Source organism: Rhipicephalus sanguineus, chromosome 4 (assembly GCF_013339695.2).
Source record: "Rhipicephalus sanguineus isolate Rsan-2018 chromosome 4, BIME_Rsan_1.4, whole genome shotgun sequence".
NCBI lineage: Eukaryota > Metazoa > Arthropoda > Arachnida > Ixodida > Ixodidae > Rhipicephalus > Rhipicephalus sanguineus.
Genome location: NC_051179.1, coordinates 98,733,121 through 98,759,426, shown reverse-complemented (window position 1 = coordinate 98,759,426; position 26,306 = coordinate 98,733,121). Strand labels below are relative to the sequence as shown.

General features: G+C 45.6%; 1 protein-coding gene across 1 annotated transcript; it reads left to right on the top strand.

Moving 5' to 3' along the window:
• Positions 1 to 645: 645 nt before the first annotated feature.
• Positions 646 to 26,306, top strand: LOC125758261 (neprilysin-1-like). Its single transcript, XM_049415283.1, has 8 exons — positions 646 to 861; positions 3,434 to 3,571; positions 6,841 to 7,020; positions 15,058 to 15,175; positions 20,382 to 20,579; positions 23,601 to 23,830; positions 25,194 to 25,334; positions 25,968 to 26,306. Exons 1-8 carry the CDS (start codon positions 646 to 648, stop codon positions 26,304 to 26,306), a joined length of 1,560 nt encoding a protein of 519 aa, XP_049271240.1.

Sequence of the window (26,306 nt, the reverse complement as noted above, 5' to 3'; positions counted from 1 at the left end):
TCGAGTGTCCGTGCAAGCGTTATCGCAAGTCCTGCAGTGTGATGCGCGTGCAGAAAAGGCTGTAGGCACACTACACGAACAACTTGTGGCTGTGCGCGGCACCGATACGATAGCGTAACGTTGTCGAGTGCAATGTCATAGTAAAGACAGCCAAGGCTGGAAAACCACGAGGACACCTTTACAACCAAAGATCAATTTCTCGAGAAAATTAAAATGTGTTGTAGTCCCTGTAGCGAAAAAGAAACGTGCAGAGTCGGTATTGCCACAGTTGAGACTTGCAGAATGCTCAGTGAAAAGATGTGCGAATCGGTGGATGCCTACAAGACGGATGAAGACTAAGTGGAACAGGTTCTCCAGTGCATAGCCGAAGAGTTTCAATATTTCCTGATTGGCGAGGAAGGCCGGGAATGTAGGGCTGTCGAGGGCAAACACGGCCGAGCCTTGAAGGCTCTTTTTGGAAAGCCAGTCGTTAAGCATATTATTCTAGGCTCTTAATACTCGTCGTATCACTTCGGAGTTTGTGGGTCTGGCCAACGTTACAACGGTTGGTGCCATCAATTTTTCCTGACATTCCGACCTGCCGGCCTTTCCATCACAATTTGTCTAATAGTACGGGAGGAACTACGAGAGCAGGCTTGGCTTCTCATGCAAGAGGCGTTTTGTAGTGTGCCGTCCACGACTATTAATGCTGCAAGTTTCGACGAGCGCAACTACTGCGACGGCTTGCAACAGCTGGATGGTCCAGTATCAGCGGTGTCCGGCGCCAAGCCGCCTTATGCGACGTGCGACACTTGCAAGAACAACTGCAACCACCTTCCTTTGCTGCAGTGTGGGAAGACTGTCGAGTACCCCCGGATCCTCGCAAATTTCAATTTGCATTTAGGGCGCCGCGCTTGGTACGAACTCGCTGTTGGTGGGCACACCGCCAAGATTTGCACTACATGAAGTTGCTCACGTGCCATGTTTTCCGAGCAATCTGCGAAATTTCTATGGCGGAGCTACTCACCCGGTTATACCTGTCGGCCTTCCAATCCAACTGCAGAGCAGAACGTGTATCGGCTAAACATTTGTAGTGGCTTCCATCCTCTCTGCGGAGCTTGACACCACCTACAACGCGTCAGGCGCGTTCGCTATCTCCGCGGTGACGGCAATTATCTAAGTAGCCGATACTGTTGATGGTTCTAAGGTCGCTGCATCCAGCGCTTTCTACACATATGCCTCCGCCGGCTTTGATGTTTCAATATAAAAAGTACATGTTCTTTTGGAAGATGTTCCTGCAATCTCTTTAATCGATACCGAATCAACTGTACCTTTAATGAGCTCCGTCTCGAAAAGACACTTCGCCGTACAATTCTGGTTTTTTGGACAAACCTGCTACTCTAGAGGCAGTCAGCGGCGCTTCTTTGTGTCGAGGTATATATACACCACAGCGGTTAGGATCGCCATCAAGGCGTTCAAGGCAGAATTAGCAGTTCTTGTATATTCCATGCGCGAAGTTATCCTTGACATCGACATTTTCATAAATCGGCGTGCGGCTGTGGACTGCAGAGCTGTCGAGGTTTCGTTTATCTGCTCTCGCCCAGCGGCCTCACGGTGGTAGACACATGCTTGTTGTAGTTCGACAATCTTCTACCAGCTTGCTCCACAACAGGCGCGCAAGTTAACCTTTCGAACGCCGAAGTAACTTTGAGTTCACTTGACACTGCGAATGAAAAGTCGTCTTTGCATTCTGCAAAGAAAAACGTGTTTTTTTCTCGAGTCTTTCGTTTTAAGATATGTGCATTGCTGTTAGAAAACAAGTGGAGCATTTGAACTTGCGTCCAACAAGAAAATCGAATTTTTTTACGACGATTACCTTTAAGAAGATGCCTGTCTTCTACCTCAGGTAGCGACACCTTCGGCTTTTTTAAGGCGCTGAGTACTTCTCATCCGTGGATATTCGGTACAATGATAGACAAGTGATGGTCCTTGACGCTCAGTGTGAGGAGACAGCTCTCGTCACGCTGGACTGGTTGTAAGAATTTGACGTATTGCTTTTCGGACTCTCTAACGCGCACGCTTATTTATAGCGCATTATGAATACTATCATTCGTAGCTGCAAGTGCAAAGCAGGTCTCTTATACCGTGTTGACAATTTTTTCTGTAATTGTTGTCCAATTTTTCTGTAATTGTTGTCCAATCCACCTGTTCGCTTGCTTGTTATACAATGCTGGTCTGGTCACCTATCTCCGTCTTCCACTCAATAATAAAAAGTTCTGTAGCATTTCCCGGAAGTTAACGGTATCGCTCTCGTACGTGGTATCAAATGATGGTGTGGCCCCCATCACAACCCAGCTTCGCCTACTCGCTGTTTGTCATGCCCGGTGCTGTTACGGGATTGTGCAGCTTTTCATGGCTGCGCTCTTCTTTTCCGAGTTGTATGGGTCAATAGGAATTATAATCGCACCACCTTCCAAATCGCCTACGGCGAGCAATAGCCTCTACTCGCGGTCGACCTCGTGCGACGAAACTTTAAACAAACCACGCCGCCTACCTAATTCAACGTCAATCGTTCGACATTATACTGTTTATGCGCCTACAGTAGCACACACGGATGCCAGCGGCGTAGGGCTTAACGCAGTCTTCGCAGGACGGAAAGACTGGTACGTCAAGTACGAGGTCGCGTATGCGACTTATACATTCAAGGTAGGAAGCAATTACTCCTAACTTAACTGAACGAAACTAACAGAAAGTGAGTGCTTGGTCATCATTAGGGCTCCTAAAACTTCATCCCTACCTATATGGTCACCCTTGCCACATTGCTGCCAATCACCGTGCCCTTTGCTAGCTGTCCTCACTGAAAGATTCGCCAGGTTCCCTTGGTCGATGGGCGCTCAGCTCACAATAATGAGACATCCACGGTCTCTTACGGTGAGGCAGGAAGCAATGTGACGCCGATGTCCTTTCCAATCGCCTATACCATCCGATGCGGTTTCGACGTGGGCCACCTTGCGCGAAATGATGAGTCCTACGGCATTATAGACCGTAGCACCACTGACAACTACGCTGATGAACCTATGGGGCCATCCGACAAGCTGGGACATAGTGGTCGTGACTGTTCATGTCAGTCAAGTTAAGCCGAATTATGAATGATTGATCCTCCGTAAGCTGTAAATCGCCAACATGGCCCATTTAGTTCTAGCGCAACACTAGTGAAGAAGCGCTTTTGCATCTCTTCCAGTGCGCGAGAATAGTGTTGGTTCTTCGACCGGTGTTACATTGATTGTGGAAAACCTTAACGTCCGACAATAAATTGTCGTGCGACAAAGCTAACTGCACCATGCTTCAGCCAGCACATCTAAGAAGCTGTCGGAATCACTGTATAGAAAACGCGAATAGTTAACGAAGGTCTCCATAAAGACCCTGTAACATGCCCTTTGGGTCTTCTTCACAGGGTGAAGAGTCTCTTCGCATCTTCACCCTATTACGTCTCATCGTTCCGTATATACCAGATTCCAATCAACTTTCGTGGCAGAAAGCAGCTGGGATGTACCAAGCCTGCTTGAGTTTCACGTCGTCGTACGAAACCGAGGTGAGCGTGAACGCTATGCTCTTATTCAGCGAAACCTTTCTGTGTAAGAGTGAACATACATGAGTGATGTAGTTACACAGAAGTTCTTACGGCGCTATACAATAAAAAATGTTATGTAATCGAAGCGGAGATATGAAGCGCCACTTATCCAGATGTCTTATAGCGGAAGTTTTGCAGCTGTCAAGTGGCGTATATAACTGTAATTTCCGGACCAGAACAAGTCATTAACTCAGTTAACGCGTAAAAAGTTATGAATGCTGATCACGTCACTTGGTTTTGTAAAATGCGATGGCGTCCAAGGTTCATTGTTATTCTTGACTAAGCACCCCCAATAGTGAATAGAAGTATGGCGTAGGGACAACGTAACTGATGAAACAGCGTGCGAGAGATGTGTACTATGCATCTTGACCGCCATAGTAACTGTTGTCTCTCCTTTCGGATAGCGTCTGCAAACGACGCAGCTGCATTGCTGTCCCAAGAGTTGGAGTAAAGGGAGCACGTAACATTGACCTGAGCAGCCCGCCTCATTCTTTTCGTGCATTATAAAGGCGGTAGGATAATATTGCTATAAATCCTTGTGGCCGAACTGAGAGGTGCCGCAGCGCAAAACGCATTGCATGTAGCAACGAAGAAACGTGCCATGGTCGGCGAACTCACGGGCGGCGAGAGCGCGACCCCTACGCGGCCCTTGTAAACCGGGCTCATAGCTGCAGCTTGTACAGGCCGCAAGCTACACAGTGTTAATTTAGAAGATGTGATGCGACGACCAACGTTACATTGTCATGCGTCATGACCTTGAGAACTTTTTCGTCTCTTCTTTCTGTCGGTGGAGGCAGAGGCTCATGTGCTTAGATTTCAGTGCACGTTAAAGAACCCTAGGTGGTCTTAAACGTCTGGAGACCTCTACTACGGCGTCTGTCATCATCAGATCGTGGTTTTGGGGCGTAAACCCCCCAAAACTATTATATTATCTCTTGGTTCTGGCCATATACGCCGCTACTGCTTCTTAAGGCGAACGTGGCGCCTTCACGCGGTTGCAGCCCGCATGCAACCGCGGCAGATCTTAAAGGCCGCACGTAGACTGCGCTAGCGTGGTCAATTTAAGGAGGCAATAGCTATTGCACCCTATTTGCTCCTGCTTGCTTGTCGCATTAGAGAGAGTTGAAGCCGTGAACGAAGGGAATTTTTGGGCTGGTTTCTTTTTTTTTACAAAACCTTAGTGAAAACCAGCACATTGAAAACAAGAATGGTGTAGGGGAGGTTAATTTTGCTGATTTAAGTGTATTGTACTAATTGTGATATACATATGAAGAAAGCAAAGTTGACAAAAAGACAACTTGCCGCCTGGAGGGACTGAATCAGCCGAAGGTTGCAGGTTCGGACCCTGCCGGCGGCAAGTTGTCGTTTCGTCCACTTTACTTTCTTCAAATCTATATCACTATTACTACGATACACTTAAGCAAGTAAAATTAACGTCCCTTATACTTGCCTTGGCTTCATTGTCTGCTTGTTTTTATTAAGAGAGCGAAGCAAGTAATATTTCACTGTATTTTACGCTCAACCGTAAAACTGTCTGATAAGTACAGTACGGTAATATTTCCATCGCAAGTTCACTGAAGCGTTGTACGCAAACTGTGTTCACAATCAAGGTAAACGTTGGACAGAAGTCTGGTTGGGATGGTAAACTGAGAAGCTGAGAAAAACTTTTACTTTTAACTCCAACCAAATTGTTTTAAATTACATTGGTTGGAGTTTAAAGTAAATTTAATGTTCACAATGTCTGACAGGGCTCGTTTCTCTACAATCAACGTTCCTCAATCCCAAACATAATTTGAGCTAATGCACTAGTATAATACCGCCAAAGCATATCATGTTTCATCCTCACTTCCACGTACTTGTAGACATCTCCTCATTGTCTATTAAAATCACATACCAGTCGCTGAAAATTTCGCATGGACTCGAATGTCTCACGTTTAGGTTGTGAGCACCCTCATTGTGTAGTGTAATGATCAATGCTTGACTACATCCTTACAAGTGCGAAACGACCATGCTGATTCCTCTCCACGGTCTCTCTCTGCGGAAGATAAGTGTCGAGAGCGACGTCACATGACGTGGCTTTAATTACTAGCAGCTTTATTGTTGCCCTACAAGGATGATGAGGCGCCTTTGACGAAGATAGGTACACCTATCAAAAGGTCGTCCAGCCTGTCAGAGGCATGTATTTTATATTCTGAAATCCATAGCAAAATTAAGATAATTATTCTTGTTATTCATCATGTGTGACAATTAACGAGTGCTGCGCAGACACCTCTCAGCGGGCCCTGGTGTACCAAAGAAGGCACTACGAATTCTATCCACAACTTTGGTGCAGTAGTGAGGTGTTTTCCGGATGCAAATGTCTACCATTAAGTGGCTGAGTGGAGGCAGGACTGCTTTTGGGAACTTCTACAGTAGGCAGTGAAAATTCTCTCCCTCTTTAGCCTATACCGTTCGTTATCAAAAATGTCTACCCTAATAAATGTTGAAACATGTCTCAAAACTTCGTACTGCTCACATTTTCACTCCTACTTGTCCTTAATCGCAAACGTGAAATTATATACGTCGTGTTTGCGAAATTTCGTTATGCATTATACCAAGGTTATTCTACCAAAGTTTTCAAATTTGTTGCTGATTGGTTGCTCAGATTCATTGAGAAAGCCGTCTTTTTTTCTTCTTCTTCTGAGTTGATTGCATTGATTCCCCCCCCCCCCCCACACACACACAGTAGCTTTGTGAACCCATTTTGGTTGGGCACTGCCTCCGTAATCGGAGACATTGCAAGGTTTCTGCACCTCACATGGTTTTTCCGTGCCTCCGGTGTCATCTAAACCTTCTACCTCAAAGAGCTGCATACGAAAGCTATATAATGAAAGCGGTCATTAGCTTCGACTTTACACATACTTGATCTAAGCGGTTGTAATGGGCCTTCGTTAGGCAGATTAACTACACCTTATACGCACACATATCTATAAGGCTTATAAAGCCGTGCGCTCGCAAGAGCGCTGATGTGTCTTGCGGCTTGAAGATAAATTAATACAGCTCGTTTACCTCATGGATGTTTCGATTCCGGTTGCTCAGTGCTTATGGATGATTATCCTCAATCATCCCACTTCACAGGTCTTTCTGATTTTGCTTGTCAATTATGCACATGCATAAGCCCTTGTGAAAGACCGTGAAGTGCGCTCTATCAAAACGTTTCATGTGATATTTTTCACTGTTTTTTTCCACAGACTCAATATCTCGTCGAGTGGATGAGATCATTGAACCTGGATTTCCTCAACAAGACAAGATTGAAGAAGGTCAACCCAGTTGAGATGATGGTGCGCGGCTCTGTTGACCTCGGAGTGGAAGCCGTAATTGCGATTGTTTTCTCCAAGAAGTACTTTAAGAATAACAAGAGAGGGATGAAGGTGCGTAATCATTCCTCGTTCAGTAACATACAGTTGCAATAACGCGGTCACATAGGTGATGTGACCGTTTAGAGGCAGGGCCCTAGTTTTTTGTGTTTTATTTGTATTTGCTTGATCGACATATATTACGGTTTGTAGAACCTAAATTCACCTAGCAGCCTCAACGTCACCGTAATAAAGATCTTCGTAGGACAGTGTATGTGCATTTCCGAACACAAGAGATAGCGACAGCTGCAAATAAAGCAAAGAGAGATTTAAAGCTGTCCTAAAGGTTATGAGCGGGTACGGTGACTTGTAACAGACGCAGTTTTGAAAACAAAGATTATCTGCACACTTCGTAGTTTTGATGCCGTATTATTGGTGACGTATCACGAGGGCTACTGTGGCAAAGAGCGAGCATGCGGAGTTAATCACGAATAAATTCCACAAATTCTCGCACACTCTGACCATAGCTGACCATTGCTTCATTATATTTGTATATCAATAATTCTGCCGTATAACGTACCAATCTCCAACAATAAAACAAACCGACTCGCTCTTACTGTTCGCTACATATCTTGTATTTTGAAATAACTCAGCGCTGGGCGAGTTGGTAATCCATTACGACCGAAACTGCGCGAAAAAAAAAAGGACAAGCAACGGGGATCACGCTTATGCGTGTTCCTTCCTTCTCCCCGTTATTTTCGCCCAATTTTCACGGTAACATTTTGCATCTCCTCTCTATGCGCACTCCTCTTTGACTATATTCTCCAAAAAAGTGCTTCCTACTTGCCGATAATTTTCCTTTCATGTTTGAGGTAAAAAATCAAAATGGGGCGTGTATGTTTGTGAAACTCTGTGCTACAGTGTGGTACCACAAATTTGTGCTGTATATTACGGGGTACGCGGTAAATATTTATTGTTCGTGTTTAACGCCCCAAAACCACGATGTGAATATGAGAGACGCCACAGTGGAGGGCTCCGTAAATTTCGACCACTTGGGGTTCTTTAACGTGCCCCTAAATCTAAGCAGACGGGGCTCAAGCATTTCCGCCTCTATCGAAACTTTGCCTGCCGCGGCCGGGATTGGATCCCGTGACATACGTGCCTGCACTCCAGCACTATAACCACTAGACCACCGTGGCGGGTACGGGGCACACTGTAAAAGCCAAATATTGCATTCTCTGATACGTTGCAGGGCAGTCTTGCTTGTTGCCACAGTGTAACAAAAAGTTTTGTTCTTTCGGAAGCGTTTACGTTCGGGCTATGATTGCTTTCAAATAGAATTGAACAATTGTTATGGTTCTTCGGGGCGCGAACTAGCACGCAAAGCGCGCAAGTGTTTGATGTCTCAATTTCGGCATAGATCTTGTGCAGGAGTGTGGGGAAAAGTATTTGATGACATCGCTACCTGCACACGACAAAGTGTTAAAACTGAAGTTTGCATAACTGCAACTCCCTGTCTTATTGTGCCAGTGGAAGGTGGGATTAAAGATTCCGATCATTTTGCTGCTTACGTCAGCCTTTGCTTTTAGCCTGCAGTTGTTTTGGCTGTTGTTAGGCGGTGCAAAAATCTAATTTTTTTCCCGCCCAAAATGACTACGGAGGTTTATGTCTTCTTGTCGATTCACAGATTAAATACAGTAAAGAACCGGATATGTGGCGAAGCCAGAAGCGCGGCATGCCAGACTATATTAAATTTTTGATGATGTATGGTGTGAAGCCAACTGATGACGAAGAACTTGCTTCGAAGATAATGGCATACGAAAAGAAACGTGAGATGCATTCGTTCTCTTTCCGCTAATGCAGTATAGTGTGAAGGGTATGCGTGCTTCTTCAAAGAAGCTGTTAAGCGCACTTTTGCTATTTTATTAATCAAATGAAGACAACTGGCATCGCTGTTACCTGGTGACTCCGTGCTGGTAATTCTTTCATCGCAACGCTTTGTTCTGTACTCAATTACAAACATAATGCGTATCCAATTAACCGGTGAGACTACACAGCTGGTGAACTGTTCACTGTTTCACAATGAGGAATGTGACGCAATATTTTCCAGTATTCCTTAGTGTGTCGTACAATAAAACCTGCTTTCACAGTACATATGCTCCCCCTTTATAGTGCTATGACAAAAGATATAAGGTGCTGTCATCAATTTTTTCATTGGCGGGTGTCGTTTCAGCGGATGGACTTACACGTCCGACATTAAACCAACAAGTGTTTATCAAAGTAAAAGGACAGCACCAAAAATTCAAATGTACAAAGACTACAAGTTGCTCCAAACCAAGTTACATTACCATCAATGTGTGATTCATTAAATCGTAGCAAGTTCTGTTTACCTCTTTGTAATGTGGTAGCTCTGTCTTTAGAGCCACTGATGTGTAGGGCCACTCCTGCTCTTACCTGAGATTCGCCTCGTCGCAAAAATGGACACTCAGCATCGTTATATCCGATGCTCATGTTGGCGACACACGAGAAGATATCGATCCCTTCGGAGCTGTAGAAAAATGGTAGAACTTTCACGTTCCATGTAGGAGGTACTGGGTTAAATTTTTGGAGCCAACCTGGAGCCCACCGGTTTTTCTAATCGGTAGAGGAGTACACCGACTTGAGCTCTGTGGTTTTTGTGTGCTCATAAGATGATTTTCTGAGCTCAACTGGGCGCACGCTGGCCTATAGCATTATTGTATAGACCGTAATGTAATGTAATATTTGGAGTTTTACATTTCAAAACCACGATATGATTATGATGGGCACCGTAGTTAAGGGCTCTGAAATTTTAACGCTATGGTATTCTTTAACGGTCACTAAACCTAAGCACACGGGTATCTATCATTTCGCCTTCATGTAAATGTGGCCGCCGCGGCCGGGATTCGATCCCGCGACCTTCGCGTCAGCAGTTGAGCGCCATAACCATCACTCAACTGCGGCGTGTATGTATGGACTGTAATGAAGCGCAGAAAAGCTTGAGCGACGTTGTGTAAACAAAGTGGTGTTTGTATTTAACGGAAGGAAGCGAATAGGTACTTCTGAAAATCAATAAGATAGCATAGTGGTTTGCTTGTTATGCATTCCCGTGTTACGGGACAGTTATTGAACCAATTGAATATAAAAACACGCAGACGGCATTGCGGAACGGATGGGTCTTAAATACATAATCTTCTAGAGTACCATGCCGTGACAATTGTTTTGCGTGGTCTAAAACGTGGCAGGTATTTTGTTACTGGCACGGTGTGCTGGGTGACGTTTCCTTGTACTTAAGAAACGTGACATATTATTTTGAATTTGAGAACGATAGCACTGCGCCTCCAGAAGACAGCTCGTTGCGTGAGTCTTATCTTTACGATCAGCTATGGTCACGCCAGCGCGTGCGCTTTGTCCGCCCCGTCTTTGCGGCGTCGCGTCAGGGAAAAAAATAGGAAGATTTAAGAGCACGAGTTGTGCGTCTACTTCGTCCCCGTCGTCATAGCGCCGTTCGCGTAAGCGGCGCACCATGGGGCACTGAAGGCGCGATTTACGGCCCTAAGCCTGAAGCTTCACGGCCGCAAGACGCCGTGGCAACACCCGCTGGCCGAATAGCTTCAGCGAATAGCTAGTCGCACTGAAGGAAAAGTGTGCTCGCATGCGTGTCCCCAAGCAGGAAAAGCGTGCAGGTGCCCGTGAGACGCGGTGCAGATCAACGCTGGAAACTTGTCCACAGGGTCCCGTAGTTCGGGAGCACAAAGCGGACGCACATCGCCTTTAAATCTGCCGGTCTTACGTTGTATAGTGTTCCAGTACTTTGCTATCGCGATAATTCCTCGCCATTCCAAAGAAACAAGGGATTTTTATTTCAGTAACCCGTTGTACCGTCCGCATAAAGTTTAAGAGTGCAAGTGGGTATTTCTGGAATATTAGCTAATGTTTTATTTTATTGTTCCTGCAGTTCAAGAAATCCAAAACAACACGCTGAACTACGGAACAAAATGGATGTCATCTACTATTGCCGCCCTCGGCGAATACACAACACCATACGTTACATCAGGTATGAAGGAGTTTTGCACTCATTTTGGTAGCCGTTTGCCACTTGGAAAGACGTCCCTCTTTCTTGGCTAAGCTTTCATAGTAGCAAAACAGCCATTTGGGATAGTTGGTATAGGATCCCCAAGCATCGCTTAGTGGCGCAGCTCTTGACAAGCACCGCCATCTCTGGCATAAAAATACAAACTGGGTGCAAGCAACGCGCGTTTTCCCTCATCTCCAACGCGCTGCCGCTCGCTTCCGTGCACGTGCAGAGCTCTCGCGGTGCACTTGCGGCGCCTCACAATGTACCGCTTGCAGTGCGGCTTCAAAAGGATCTTCAAGCTTGACTGGCACTTCCGTAAAGCGAACTTGGTAAAAGGAGAAAGGCTCATCAATCACGTTTACGGTGAAGAGCAGACCATCCACGACAACGACGCCCGACTCAAAGCGAAATAGATTTTCCAAGTCGCGATTACACCGTATAGGACGTATCCCTCGAGGTAAGTCTCATTCTGTCATGTTAAAGATGAATAACGGTCCAAATGCACTCCAAAATGAAGCCGTACACGCTATCGATGTTCTGCGGTGTGGACTATGCATCATATGATTCCAGTTTTCATATGGCATGCTAACAGTAGCAGCCGTGTACTTTCGTGGACAAACGTTTGCGGCGTGCGAAAAAAAGAAATTATACGGCCATGACACTGTTTCCTGAGGAGGATAGAGTCAATTCCTCCGTGCTGCTGGGGAATCACCCGCCGATTAAGACGCGAGGCAGCTAGTTGAGCTTTAACCACTGTGAAGCAAGATGAACTGCTCGCCTCGTTTTTAGATGGGAAGCATCTTATAGCGGAGTTCAATCCGGTGGTGGTGGTGGTGTGCGGCGTGACCACCCTTACTGCGCATGCGCAAACCTTCTCCACTTCCCCTCTCCACTCCCTCTCTCCCCTTTCTCTCTCCACATCGCCTCTCCCCTTCTATTTCCCCCTCCCCACTTCTCCTCTCCCCTCCCACCTCCCCTCCCATCTCCCTCTCCACTTCCCCTCTCTCCTTTCCCCCTCACCACTCCACCTCTGAAACGCGGGCTCTACATGCAGAAACACTGCTTCGCATCGCCTCATGGTCCCCTTTAGCGGGAGATGGTGTGATTTTTTCCGGCTCTCGCGTCATGCTTGCACTATCTTTTAGATGCGAAGTATCTTATGGCGGAGCTCAATCCGGTGGTGGTGGTGGTGTGCGGCGTGACCACACTTACTGCACATGCGCGTACCCTCTCCACTATCCCCCCTCCCCTTTTCCTCTCCCATTTCCCCCTCTCCACTTCCCTCAGCCTCTCCACATCCCTCTCCACTTCCCTTCTCCCCTTCCCTTTCCACTCTTCCTCTGAAAGAAACGCGGGCTAGACATGCCGAAATTCTCTCCTGCGCAACGCCGCGATGAGCACCAGCACATGCGCGTCCCCTCCCCCTCTCTCTCCTCTCCTACGCTGCCCCTCTGTCGCACGCCTGCCGACCGCGTTCCCCGCTCGCCCTGTGAGAATTAACAGCCAGGCTAGAGGGAAGACAAGACGCGCTTCGCGTTCCTCTTCGCGTTCCACGACGCAAGGTCAGTAGCATGCCCAAAGAACGCCAACAGAACGCGATCGTGCAAGTGCTCCGGCTTCGCATCGCCTCATGGTCCCCTTTAGCGGGAAATGGTGTAATTATTTTTGAGGATATCTATCGACTTGACAGGCATATAAAACATGCTGCGCGAATGCAGCTAGAAAATCGCACAAAGTGTGAAGGTGGTTACTTCAAGGTTGCCAATGCAAAGCATGTATTAAGTGCCAGTTATAGTTAGCGGCTTAAATATCACCCTAATGAGGTGACAGAAACAAAGCAAGCCTGCAGAACGATGTCAAAGCTTGCTGAAAAGGCACAGACGCCTGTTCCGGCGTGATAAAGAGGCCTTCCCGACGCTTCAGTTGCAGGCGCCGAACATCTGACAACGTGCCAAGCATAGGCGTGCGCAGGGTTCCCCATCAGGGGGGGCGAAGGTTCATCGCAGCGCCCCCCCCCCACCCTACTAAGTCAATGTATAGGGCAGATTTCGCGCCCCCCCCCCCTCTTAGGTGACTAGAACGGTCAATGTACGGGGCAGATTTTGCGCCCCACTCTAAGGTGATTAGGGGGGCGGCCGCCCCCCCCCCCCCTGCCCCCCCTCCGTGCGCACGCCTATGGTGCCCAGTTCAGTTTAAGTCAACCAATTGCGCAACGCTAACGGTATAACGCGAGTGTTAACATTCAACAACGACGGGTAGGTCTCACGAACAAGGGGAATCAAAAGACGAAGTTATTTCATCTACAACCGTAACTGGACTTTCACAATGCGAGAAGACAGCGAGTAATCATTACTGTAGTCGCTGCGTGCATGCGCCGAGTTACGTACTGATTCATGCAGTCGAAACAGACAGCCAAAATAGAAGGCGATACAGCGCTGTCAGCTATCCACGCTTGCCGCCTTTATTTCTCGTGCGACACGCCCGGGAATCGAGACAGTTTCACACGTGAATCGCGTGCCTTGGTGTTGTCTGCACTGTTGTGGCAGGCCACGACACCGCAATACTTCGGACCTCGCTTGGGCTTCCGCGTGGTCGCTTCTGTCAACGTGGAAATGCAGCTTCGCACAGCAAGCCTCTCGGTTCAGCGTGCCAAGCTGTCGGCACGGCGCACCAGTTCCCCGCTCCGAGTGAGCAGCGCACGCGTTCCCGTTGCCGAAAAACAGGTTCAGTCGGCTGCGCTTGCACCCAGTTGCGCCACAGCGCGGCGCTGTCGTCGCGTCGCAAAGTTGACCTTGGGTTCCCTATTGGGTCATCCTAAATGCAAAAATGAAGTGCAGTACACCACATAGATAAAAGAAGAGAGCTACGACACATCTATAACTCACAGATTTCGGTGCCGTGCGCGCGCAATACTGGGCCGCCTAGCGTACACAAATGCGGCCCTCGAAGATGCAGCGGTCGCATGCGGATTCGTATGCGTTGTTTTTCGACAACTCACGCTATCGCGATCGCGCGTTCGTCGGCGATCAGCCGTTTCTGATACGACAATCCTGGCTTTTATCGAGGTGACTTCTGATTTCACGCTGCTACATGTCATTGTTGCCTGGATATGAACGCATTATGGCAGACCAACGATTGAGCTCGTCATTATGAGTTGCGTTTTGAGTTCTACTTTTTCTTGGCCCAAGTCCGTAGAAATAAGAGTTTCATCTTTACCAGCTGGAGTTCTGCGTTTCTTACCGTCACAACGAAGTGAAAGCAGACAATGCATAATAATAATAATAATAATAATAATAATAATAATAATAATAATAATAATAATAATAATAATAATAATAATATAATAATAATAATAATAATTATTATTATTATTATTATTATTATTATATTATTATTATTATTATCGTTGTTGTTGTTGTTGTTGTTGTTGTTATCATTATTATCACTGTTCTTGCTTCATAACTTTATTTGGCAATAATTTTTATTCATATATTTCCGGCACAATTCTACCGTTTTTCGTCATTTTGCTTTGTTTCGTTTCCTAAATACCGTGTCATTGTATCACTGCTCCTGTAGCGAGAATTAATCATTCTGATCAGCCTTGAATCACAACAAATAGGGATAGCAGATATTACCGCAGTTATTAGGCGCATCATCAAATGGAGATAAACTTGCGGCATTTAGCTAAAACGTGACTGCGGAAATTATTCCAAAATGGTGTGGAATAAATATTAGCTAAGCTATCTATGTAGCATATAGAGCGCATCGCAGGTGGACTTTAACATGACGATGTCAAGCTACAGCAAAAAAAGTTATCTTTTGCACTATCTCTCTTTCTGCTGCTACCAGATGAATGGGGTACCTATATTTCGAAGTACACCAATGGAACCTATACGCCTTTTGACTATATTGACTACCGACTACATGTAACTGAAATCATAGTGAAACTCATCAAGAGCAAGTCTGTGGGCAAAAAAGGATTGCGTTACCTTGTCGCCTGGAGCTTCTACATGCAGCTGGTCGAGTTCACGGAGCCTTACATGTTTCTTCGCGACAGGAGCGCGAGTGACGCTTGTTACAGTCACGTCAGGAAAGTCATGAATCTTGCGGTCCTCAGCCCCTACTTCCACTCAGGTGAGTCAACTACAACTTGCACTTTCAGTGGCGTTCACACAAGCGTCGTTATCGTATCTCTGCCAAAAGGCGCAAATATAACCCCTACGTAAGACCCTAACGCATCCCAAGATTAGTTGTGTCACGGAGGTAAACAGCCAGAGTCCTAGCGATGTCAACACGCACTGCCAAATATCCACGGTTACCCACGACCCTCTCTCGCAAGCGCGGCGAAGCAACCTTCCTGGGCTTTCATATTTGTTGGGGCGACTCATAGTCAGAGTGAAACTTTGGAACCCGAGTCCTACGGAGAGGACTGTTTTGCAGTTTTTGTTACTTGCCTACTTCGCTGCATTCGACGCAATCAAACGACAAGTCTTCGCTTATATGCGCCCGAAATGTGTGCATTGCGTGCTGTACTCATTGCTAAATCAACCACACGAGATACATACAGTGTTTATTCGTGGGCTAGTGTGTGCGCTGTGAGCTCGCACGAGTCGTAATATCTCGGTAAAACTTGTCATATAACCTTACAAGAACAATAGCGCGGTGCTGGCGTCCGTATAGCAGGTTGCACAGCAAAGAACTGGTCCAATTATTTCTCCGATATGCACATTGCGTAATGATTTGGGTCCAGGCGCACGCTTTGTGTAATGTTTCGCGGAAAGAAGGTTGTCTTCAAAGCGCTCGTACAGCAGGGCTTACTTATAATAAAAGCGGGAACTCAGAGAGTATCGTCTGCAGTATCAATAAGAAATCGCTTTCGGATGTTATTCCGTCCAAACACGGTGTACTTGTTTCTGGACGCGCTTCCTTTAGCCTTTACTGAGAACATTGACGATAACAGGACTACGATCAGTATGCGTAGAGTAAATTAAACGCCATTCTTACCTAAAGATCTTTCATGTAACTTCTTGCGCATGGTGTAACATTTTGATACACATGGACCACGTTGTTGAGTGTAGTCCTGTGTTTTACGAGACGTTGGACGCGGGGATTTTGAGCAGGAATTTGGAACTACCGTTTTCAAACGAAGCCTGTATTGACTGACCTGTGAAGCCTGTGATGGCGGTGTTCCAAAAGACGGGCCGCCGCGGAAAAACACGTGACGCGCTCACCAAAAAACCTTCCTCACCCACAGCTGGCGCGACCCAAATAAATAAATTAATTTTATCTCCCGGGCTCGGGTTTGAACCCGCGTCTCCCCTATCCCAAAGCGAGTGCCTGGACCAGAAAGTCCCGCACCCATGATTGACCAATGCGAACTGAACTGAAGCATACGAATACGTCCAACCGGCAATGCTCTAAACTATTTGGAAGCAGTCACTTCATTGAAATATTTCGTGTTGGCGTACTAAATATAATCTGCTGGACAACGCTTACAGTCAATATCTGGAATGGCGCATTTCAGGAAAATTCCGACTTCGAGAAAATTGAATTCCTAACCTGCGTTTGTATGATCGCATGATGGTCATTTCTCTGGGCTGCTTCAGAGGCTGACTAATGCTGGGAAAAAACATGAAGGCTGGCATGCGGATTCAGGCCGTAAACAGCGTACTCGGCATGGCCACTACCTATAATTAAAGTGAATGCTTACGCTAGGAGGGAGCATTATGCAATGCGAAAGAAAGAAAGAAAGAAAGAAAGAAAGAAAGAAAGAAAGAAAGAAAGAAAGAAAGAAAGAAAGAAAGAAAGAAAGAAAGAAAGAAAGAAAGAAAGAAAGAAAGAAAGAAGTAGACGCTGGCACCCCTTTCCCCGACAGGTGAAGGGCTCCTGACTTTTGGCAGCGAAGGTGTTTAGCTCGCCGTAGTTTGTGTGGTGTCACCAGAAAGCTCCTCAAGCGTGTATGTGGCCCAGAAACTAGGCATGCCCCACTGCCATGGTGCGAATGTCAAACGAAAACGAACTCGTGAGAAAGAGAGAGAATGAAAGGGATAGAAAACAGAGAGAAAGAAAGAGGAATAGAAAAAGAGTGAAATAAAGGGACTAAAGACATAAATAGAGAGAGACAGAAAAACTTAGAAAGAGAGAGAAAGAAATAGAAAGAAACAGCAAGGAAGGCCACTTAGCTGAGCTCTTCCTTCAGCCTTGGCACCGATAGCGCGAAGTTGCCATAATTTTTTTTTTGTCTGTGTAATGCCCCTTACAGCCAAAAGAAAACTATTGTATATTTTTAACTTGATTAGGTGATCGAATTCAATTTAAGAAGAAATGTGGCATGGATTGCCGTACAATAATTCGATGGCTATATACGTTGTAATTTAAATTATTTACTATAAAACACATATTCAGTTATTCTAACACCTCTACACGCTTTAACTTTGGTCTCCAGAACGCTGGCATCAAGTGAATCGCAATGCGTACCTCAAGGGGTTATCTGCACGATCTTAATCTTATAAAGGGTCTGCTTTAAAGATGAAAACTATGCTATCGTCGCGCAATTTGATATTGTGAATTGACAGAAACGCGTAGTTTCTTTTGCAGGCCTGCCACGTAGGCATTTGCTAAAAATTTGTCACGCGATCAGACGCTCGCTTGTTCATGGGTACTCATCCCTAAAAATGTCGCCATCAGATTTTCGAAGACATGTTAACCCAGAACAGCCTTCGTGAAATAGCCGAGCTCTGGCGTGCTGTGGGAGGCAGATAATTCTTACCGCTGGTACCTGCGGTAAAATAGTTACAAGCGCAGTTCCGGCCAGCTGCACCAAAGCACGAAGTATATGATAGGAGGGTAGCCGCACTGTGGAGATATTGGCGGCATGGAACTGCCAAGACTAAATATAAGATAATCCTCTATTTCTGTTTAATTATGTGTGCTCTCTCTTCATCGTGCTGTTTTATGTTGCGCTGTTTCACGCCCAGCCTTGTCCTGTTTGGCTGTTCTTTGCTGTCTTCCTGTTATTTTTCTGTTTTCCTCTTCCAATTACTATGAACCAACTCGCCCAGAACGCTACGTTATTGTCTTAGGCTAGCTTGTGCCGTCCGAGTAGTAGTAGTAGTGGTGGTAGTAGTGGTAGTTGTAGTACTAGACGGCACCCGCGTAAAACTCCTAGCGGGTTCATTGGCTGAGCTGGCAGGTCACGTGATATACACGTGACCTGCCGGCTCAGCTGGAAATGCACGCAATTACATCCAATCAACTGTATGCGCGCGCATTTTAAATCTGGCAGCGGATGCATTACATCACGAGGCGTCCGCTAAAGCTCCATTGGCGGAGTGGCAGGTCACGTGATTTCGTTTTGACCAATCAGGCATTAGCGCGCGCATTTCAAATCGACGGCAGATTCACGACATCAAGAGACCTCGCTACCCAATGGTAGAGGCAGACGCGTGTCGACGTCGCCGTACCGAATACGCAGCACTGCGAGCTTGCGAGCGGAGGCCAAGCGCAAGCGCGTAGCCGAAGACTCCGAACTGCGAGCTCGCCAAGCCGAAGCAACAAGGCAACGTAGGTTGGACGCCACTAATGAGCGCAGCAAGCCAGATCATCGGGCGTAGCCAGCTCTGCCGCATGACCATTTTCATGGAGTTGATGGGCCTTAGAGTTTTGATACGTTATTTCGCTGGAAGCAGTAACTACGTTATGCTGTTTTTATATTGTGTGTATTAACAGAAGTACCAGTAGCACAGCTAAACGATGTCGCAAGTCCGCAAACGTGTGAAGTCTTCACTGAAGACTTGCAAAGCAATGAGTACTTTACTGATGCAGATAAGCGGCGCCGTCCAATTCGCTTCGCAAGAATTTAAATCAGGCAAGAGTATTAATTATCCAATTTAGGAGTACTAGTACCAGCCTACTTAACATCTTCTAGGTATTAGCATACAGACGCGGTCAATATGACTTGGAACACGCGAGGCCGTGGGGTCACATGCTCAAAGATTCCGCATCGCTTCAACTTGCCTCTATTTCTACGGCTAAATAATAATTTCTTATTCGGAGTCAGCCACATGAGAGTGAACGGCGTCTAGTCTTGGAAATAAGAGCTAGGGGAAGCCGTCGGTGTTTTCTACCTCGTGCGTGCACGCGCTCCCGTTTTGCTAGTCATACTAAACGCGGCTGTACGTTTCCACCAACCAGAAACACTGAACGACGCAGGTTCAAGAAACCTAGACAGTATAAATTAATCTGCACTTTGCTAGTACAGCGTACCTCATAATCATATTGTGGTTTGTGTCTGCAAGGCTCCAGCACTTACTGTACTAATATGAAACGGCAAACCAGGTACAATAATTCTGAACAAACGACGAAAGAAACAACGTCCTTCATAATGATCGGGCGTGAATAGGTAACGATGAAGATTAACGCGCATCTACACAGATAAATGTCGACAAGATTCAACAATTTGGACTGTTGACTGCTTACACGTGCCAGTCGGAAGCCGTCATCCTCGAAACCATCTTCATAATATTTTCAGTTCTGTGCAGAACAAAGTCCTGTTGCATTGATATCCATTTTATCTTGTCCTACGCGAGCGGATTCCAATCACTGCTTGCAAATTTCTTGGCTTCATCACAGCACCTAGCTTCTGCCCTCCTTGACTGCGTTTCTCATCCCCTGATGTCCACCCTGCCACTCCTATAAACCGCCAGTCATCTGGCCTAGGCATTGCGTGACCTGTCCATCATCTTTTTCCCCTCAAGGCCACCTCGAGTAATAGCTACCCCTCTTCGTTCTCTGATCAACTGAGCTGTTATCCTATCTCTTATTGTTATGCCTATGAGTTCCCCTTCTGTCGCAGAATGCGTGACTTTAACATAACAAGGTTTGATTAGCTTGTAAAGAAGTGTGCATGCCTATCTAGGCTGGTTGGTTTCTAAGTAATCAGCAGAAAAACTTCCGTGTGTCCCTGCTAAGCCGTTTTGAAAAAAAAATTCAGCTCGTTCGGTACTTGACTGAAGGACTGATGGTGACGTGTGTCAGCCGACTCCTGCTAGCGCCGCCATAGAATTGCAATGTCCAGAACACAACGATCGTATACAGCTCCTAACGTGTTGCAAATGTAGCATTGACCTGATAACGAAATATAATCCTTGCTTTGTCTCGCCTTTCTTTATTCGCTCATTTTCATTTCCAAATTGTGTAACGCGATCTTGGAAGTTGTTTTAGCGCACGAAAGAGACAACATGACAAGATGCTCAAATAATTCTTTATAATACAGTGTCAAAACTATATTGAATGAGGATTCCTGTAAAAACGGGGGCTTCCTCAATTCTTTACTGAACAGAGATTCCACCGTACATCGTACCACAGGCGCAGCGTATGGTGTCCGAAGTCCGCAATGCCTTCTTGAAGGCTTTGGAATCTTCAAGCTGGCTCGGCCTCAAAATTCGAGAAGCTGCAATACGCAAGTTGAAGAACATGACGTCCTACGTGGGAAGCCCCGGGCGGAGATCAGACCCGGAGTTCGTGGAATCGGTTTACAGTCAGTATTTATGCATACGCACACACCTAATGAAGTACAGCTAGACACTGTGTCACGATTTTTCATAGTGCTTGTGCCGAGAACTCGACTGCAGTTCCATCGAATTGGTTTACTTTTCCCTGCTGGAAGAGAGTCTTGAGAATGCTTCGCGGCATGGCAAAGCCTGCGAAATATGAACTAAATCCACGTGACGGAGCTCATGCGTTACCGTATTGCAGTGCTATCAACCAGTCTTCCAGCAATAGAACCGTGCGCGCAGGACTGTGGCAAAATGAGCAACCGCCGCTCTAGGCATCGGTTTCATAGCGCGTCACCATTTTTTGACGGTGGTGATGAAATTGACGATGGAAACGCCGTTGTCTCTGACAAGCTATAGTTAGATGCTTCGCGGATGGTTGTTTCGATCAAACCACGGTCGAGAGCGCTGCAGTACGGTATCACATGACCTTAGTCGCGTTGTTTTAGTTGATATTTCCCGTGCTTTCTTTAGCGTTGCAAAAAATCATCTCGCCGCATGCACGTTAGCACAAACGAATTGAATCCGTCGTTTCGGAATGCGGTCTTTAAAGCGAAGAAACGCCTTTGGTCCCTAAGTGAATATCAAGGAATTTGCATTTTTGGTATTAGTTAATTACATATTAGGCAATATGAAGCATACCCTAATGAGTGCCACATGAGGGCGAACCATATGTCGTGGTTTCATTTAGTTGCGGTTTATCTTTTGTTTTTCGAAATACTGGGTCTTTGTTACATGAAACACGCTGCTCATACGCCTACGTGTGGGGTGTTTTCCTGCAGAAGGTATAGCGAGCCAAATTGTAAGCAAATATCCATACCATATATTCGTTGTGAACTGCTGTGCATGTAATATTCACCAATGAAATATTTCTGGAATCTGACGCATTTTTAGTGATTCTCAGCGTGGCTTTCGAACAAGTACTCATGCGAAACGCAAATTCTATGCTTCCACTTTAGAGCAATTTCATGTTTATGCAATGATTTAAAGACTGAATTCATATTCCTATATGTTATACCGCCAAAACGTCTGACAAAGTTTCGAAAAAGTTACTGCTTATTGAATTCATCGTACCAAATATAGCCGTAGCATCTGAAAACGCTTGTGTGATTTCTAAGAAATCGCACGAATTTGTGACGGCTAATGATGGTTCTCGTATCCCTGCTTCGATAAATCGGGTTGTCCTGAGTGTTCCGTGCTCGGTTCATTACTGTTTCCAGTTTATATTAAGCACCTTTTAAACAGCCTTAACCTTCCTATAAAGTTGTTCGCTCATGACTGCGTCATTGCTGGTCCTATGACCAGAAAAAACAAATTTTTCTGATTTTGAATCTTTTCTTCCCAGTGATGAAACAAATAGCTAACGACACTCAACGCAACCAAACGCAGAAGCACGGCTATCTTTCTGGTTTTTTCAACTCGGAGTTCTTCAGATTGCTTTATTATAGCGTGTGTTGACCTGCAAGTACCTCGTCGTCCAAATAGCCAATGACCTTTTGTCTTGTAATCAGATTACTGACCTCGCTACTCGATCGCGAGGGTACTTTCGCAGAAACACGAACTAGGAGCCTGCAGACCTTACACTGCTATAAAAAAATAATTGTCGACCAATGCTAGAATAAGCGGCAGCAATTTTGGATCCTCACTAAAATACTCTCGCTGACTTCTTAGAATCCATCTATAATTGAGCGGCAAGATTTACCATATCGCATCCGACCGGCCTTCGACCGTCACCCAATTCAAACGTTGCTGTGCCCTTCCAGGCATGATCTTACGATAATACCTTTCTCATGTTTATCTCTTCCAGGACATTCATTTTGGTAATGGAGATCATCGGGCAAAATTCATTTTGGAACTCCCATACTTGCCATCATGCGTTTAACATCCAAACAGAACAGCCATTAGTGTTTGCATGACTAATTTTTTCTTGTATGCATCATTACCAAAAAACATCAAATACCGGAACCACATTCCCGCCTACTTTGCTGCTACAGAGATAGCAAGTCCGCACTAAGCGTGTGCAGCGCCAAGAAACGAACACAAAAAGAAGACACATAAACGATATAGACTGGTGCTGACTGTGTCATTTATGTGTCTTCTCTATGTCTTCGTTCTTTTTTTTTTTTGCTCTGCACGTACTTGCTAGGCTATGCAACAAGAGATGTACCGACTAGCCCACCAGCGATTCTTCTAGACGATACAGGTCTTGCAAGTATGAGATCGCTCTTTCTTTATTATATGTACTCATTTGACATCGTGAACTTTTTGTCTGTCTGTTGCACTATATTTCATTGAAACGTACCCCACTGCCTCTGAAAAACTATAATTGTGTACTTAAGATGTAATTAGTAGATGTATCTGACACTATTTTCGTTGTTTTTCTTGAGCTGTTCCACTTTTTTTTTTCAAGCGTAATCCACCCTTTCTGCATCTCTCCGTGGGCTTTGGAGGTACTGAAATAAATAAATAAACGAACATTACATGTTACGAAACAAATGCTAGGAGTGTATGTAGATTTTTAGCGACCTTTGTGTAAAATATACTAAGGAGAATGCCCAAAATGTCTCACGAATCGCAGAAGCAGAATTCAGCGCAGTGCCCTTGAATTGTGCGTTAGTCGCGTCAAAATGCTACAAATAGCAAAAAAGAAAAAAAAAGAACGCAATGTCAGGAGACGTCATCAGTGACATGTTGCTGTGTCACCATGGGGCAACAAATACAGGAATCTTCGACGCGATGACACTGTCATGAGTCACTTCATCTAGTGGCGTCCCCTGATCAGGTCGTCACATCACAGTGTCGCCTAGCCAAGGGTGGGTGAATCACGGAGGGGGCAACACCGTCAGTTGCAGAACTCTTATATCGTGGTAGCAGGGGGAGCGGGGCGGGAAGCGCGGGCGAATGCTATCGAATGGGAACATCAAGGCAATGTCATGAGTTTCTAGCTGTGCCCTCTTCAGTGTTATCTAGAGGAACTGCGACTCTTTATGAATTGTCTGACGCAGAACCTTACCCGGACGCACCACTGGACATACTTTTCCCGACGTGGATAAAGGCTCTGAGCCTATCTTCTCACTATATTTGGACCGACCAGGAGACCCGGCTCTACGACGAGGCTCGTCGTAGCCCGTATTATACAGACAACTACAATGATTTTACTATACCGGCAACGTCCTTGATTCGTCCATTCATGTATTATGGGATTACTTCACTGAACTATGGCGGTCTCGGAAAGGTACGCATTGTTTTTTCACAACTTATCCCGAATGCTATATTTAGTTCTACTCAATCAATCCGTCAACACATTTCCGTGGGATCACACATGTGGACCAAACTGATAATGCTTAGATTTCGAAGTACTAAAATATACACGCTGTGGAACGGATATTACGAGACAACGGTACACACACTGTTTCACGTAAGTATATTTGCGGGAGGCATCTCACATTGCTGGATACACTCATTTAAACAATCAAGTTACCTGCTTGAGTGTGACAGCGCCATTGAAATATAACTTTCAAGGGGATGCCACTGATACCCAAAGAACACAAAGTAAATAAATGACGGTCAGATTGGTAGCGACACGAGAAAATGATAATCGCACCGGTATACATAGTGTTCCTACACTGTATGCCTTCATCAGTGCGAATGAGTTCAGTGAACGATAATTCCGAAACGGAAAGCGGCATTATGTTCATTCATGCTCTGCAAATCACAGAAGCACCGCACAGGAAAATTTTCATCGCGATGGTTCTCGCTCTTTACAGCCTATACATTTAAGTACAGACCGGATCGCTTGCCCTTTACATGACAATGTTTGTCATGCCCACCGCTTCCCTGAAAATAGCTACGCGACCGATGGAAATTAGATGTTACTAAAACAATAATCTCAGAAGCCTGCGGCTGTCCCCTGGATAACGGAAACAATTCAAGAGTTAATATATTGCTTGTCTTTAATTTCCTGAGAGGATACGATAGCTACTGAGTAAGAATCAGAATCAGAAGTTCTTTTATTTTTCAACGAAATTGTTGGGGGTCCTTCAGGCGAAAAGCTGCACAATACAGCTTGAATGTGTCTGAAGGCCCTCAGCATAGCATAACACTAAAACCAGCATAGCAGCGAAATGGTGCTGCTATCACAATGTCCCTCATACCGCGCGTCACCGATCATAGTCTTTCAGCGCCCAGGTACAAACAAAGCCTTGGGCCGACCACAAACCACTCGTTGTACTGCTTATGGTCACTCTGCAATCTATCATGCACATGACACACCGCAGTGGCCATAATATACTTAGAAAACTTAGGCACTACTAACTTGTCGCACTTTTGCAGCTAGACTACCTCTAGAAGATGCTTATCACAGTAAACTCATTATCGTGATGTTAGGGCTGAAGGCCAGAATGGCTTTTACGCCTCCAAAAGGGCATTATTCCTCCCGAGCTTCAAGTAGAAATAAAAAAAGAAACAGCGCTATTGCCTACATGCAAACATTAATAAAATATGTTATTTTTCAAGTATTTCCAACCACTATTTATCGTCCTTAGTTGGCGCAAAACTATTTTTGTCTTTTCACCAAGACAGTTTTTTTTTCATTGCAGTTAATTGGCCACGAGATAATGCACGGATTCGATGTAAACGCTATAGAGTCGCTGAAGGACAATGATCCTGAAGGCATGAAAAATGTCAGAAAAGAATACACAAAAAGGGCACTCTGCTTGCGGGAATCTCACAAGTCTGTGGTGAGTATACAAATATTTCCCAATATTTGCTGTCTCTCTCTCTCGCTTCTGCATGCATACGTAGCAGTTATATGCGTGCTGGAGGCGGGCCTTTATTATCGATGGGTTTTCGATTGCGAATTCTTGTATGTCTGTCCGACAAGCGTTGTCTGGTAATCCTGTTACATATATACAAGAACGGTAGACTTCATATTACGCGGCAAGAAAACTTAGTTATGCCGTGCGGAAGCTATGGCAAAAAGGCGACATATGAGCCTACAAACAAAATATTATCTGGAAGAGCGCTCTACGTTCCTGTCGCCAAAAAGAACCCGAGATATTGATTTTATCTTATTTTGCGGTTCAACGCCTTGTAAGTGGCACTGCCGAGCACAGTGTAAGGTAAAGCAGGCAGATTATTCGCAAATGATATATAAGGCTCTTGGAGTTCAAATCCTTCGTAGCCTAGCAAGAAAAAAAATCTAAACGTGAGCGAGCACAACGACACAAGGCAATGTTATGGCGCGTTGCAGGTATTATAGGTATTATAATGCATTACTGTGAACTAGAATGGACTAGCAAAATATATAGATAAACTGGACAGATAAGCATTGTTGTAAATAATGCAATATTCAGCGTCACTCTCACTTTCAGCTGTTCATAAATGGCCAGGAAGAGATCTTGAACGAAACGTTGGACAGTGAGAACTTGGCTGACTTCGTGGGCACCAAGATTGGATATGACGCCTTCGTTTCCTTGGTCCCAGAAAACAGGGACGAAACACTAGCCGGGCTAGACATGTCAGCGGAGCAACTGTTCTTCTTCAACAGCTGCGCGATAATGTGCGCTCAGCACGGCATTCCAGGGCAACGCTACGCACCATATCGCTCCCGGTGCATGGTGCCCCTGATAAACATGCCGGAGTTTTCCCGTGCCTTTGGCTGCGCAGCCGGGACACCTATGAATCCACGCAAGAAGTGCACTTTTTGGTAG

Excerpts from the sequence above, each read along its gene's own strand:
- LOC125758261 (XM_049415283.1), top strand. The coding sequence starts at position 646 with ATGCAAGAGGCGTTTTGTAGTGTGCCGTCCACGACTATTAATGCTGCA. Across the intron at positions 862-3,433 it reads TCGAGTACCCCCGGATCCTC|GGTGAAGAGTCTCTTCGCAT; the intron begins GCAAATTTCAAT and ends TCTTCTTCACAG. Across the intron at positions 25,335-25,967 it reads GGGAATCTCACAAGTCTGTG|CTGTTCATAAATGGCCAGGA; the intron begins GTGAGTATACAA and ends TCTCACTTTCAG.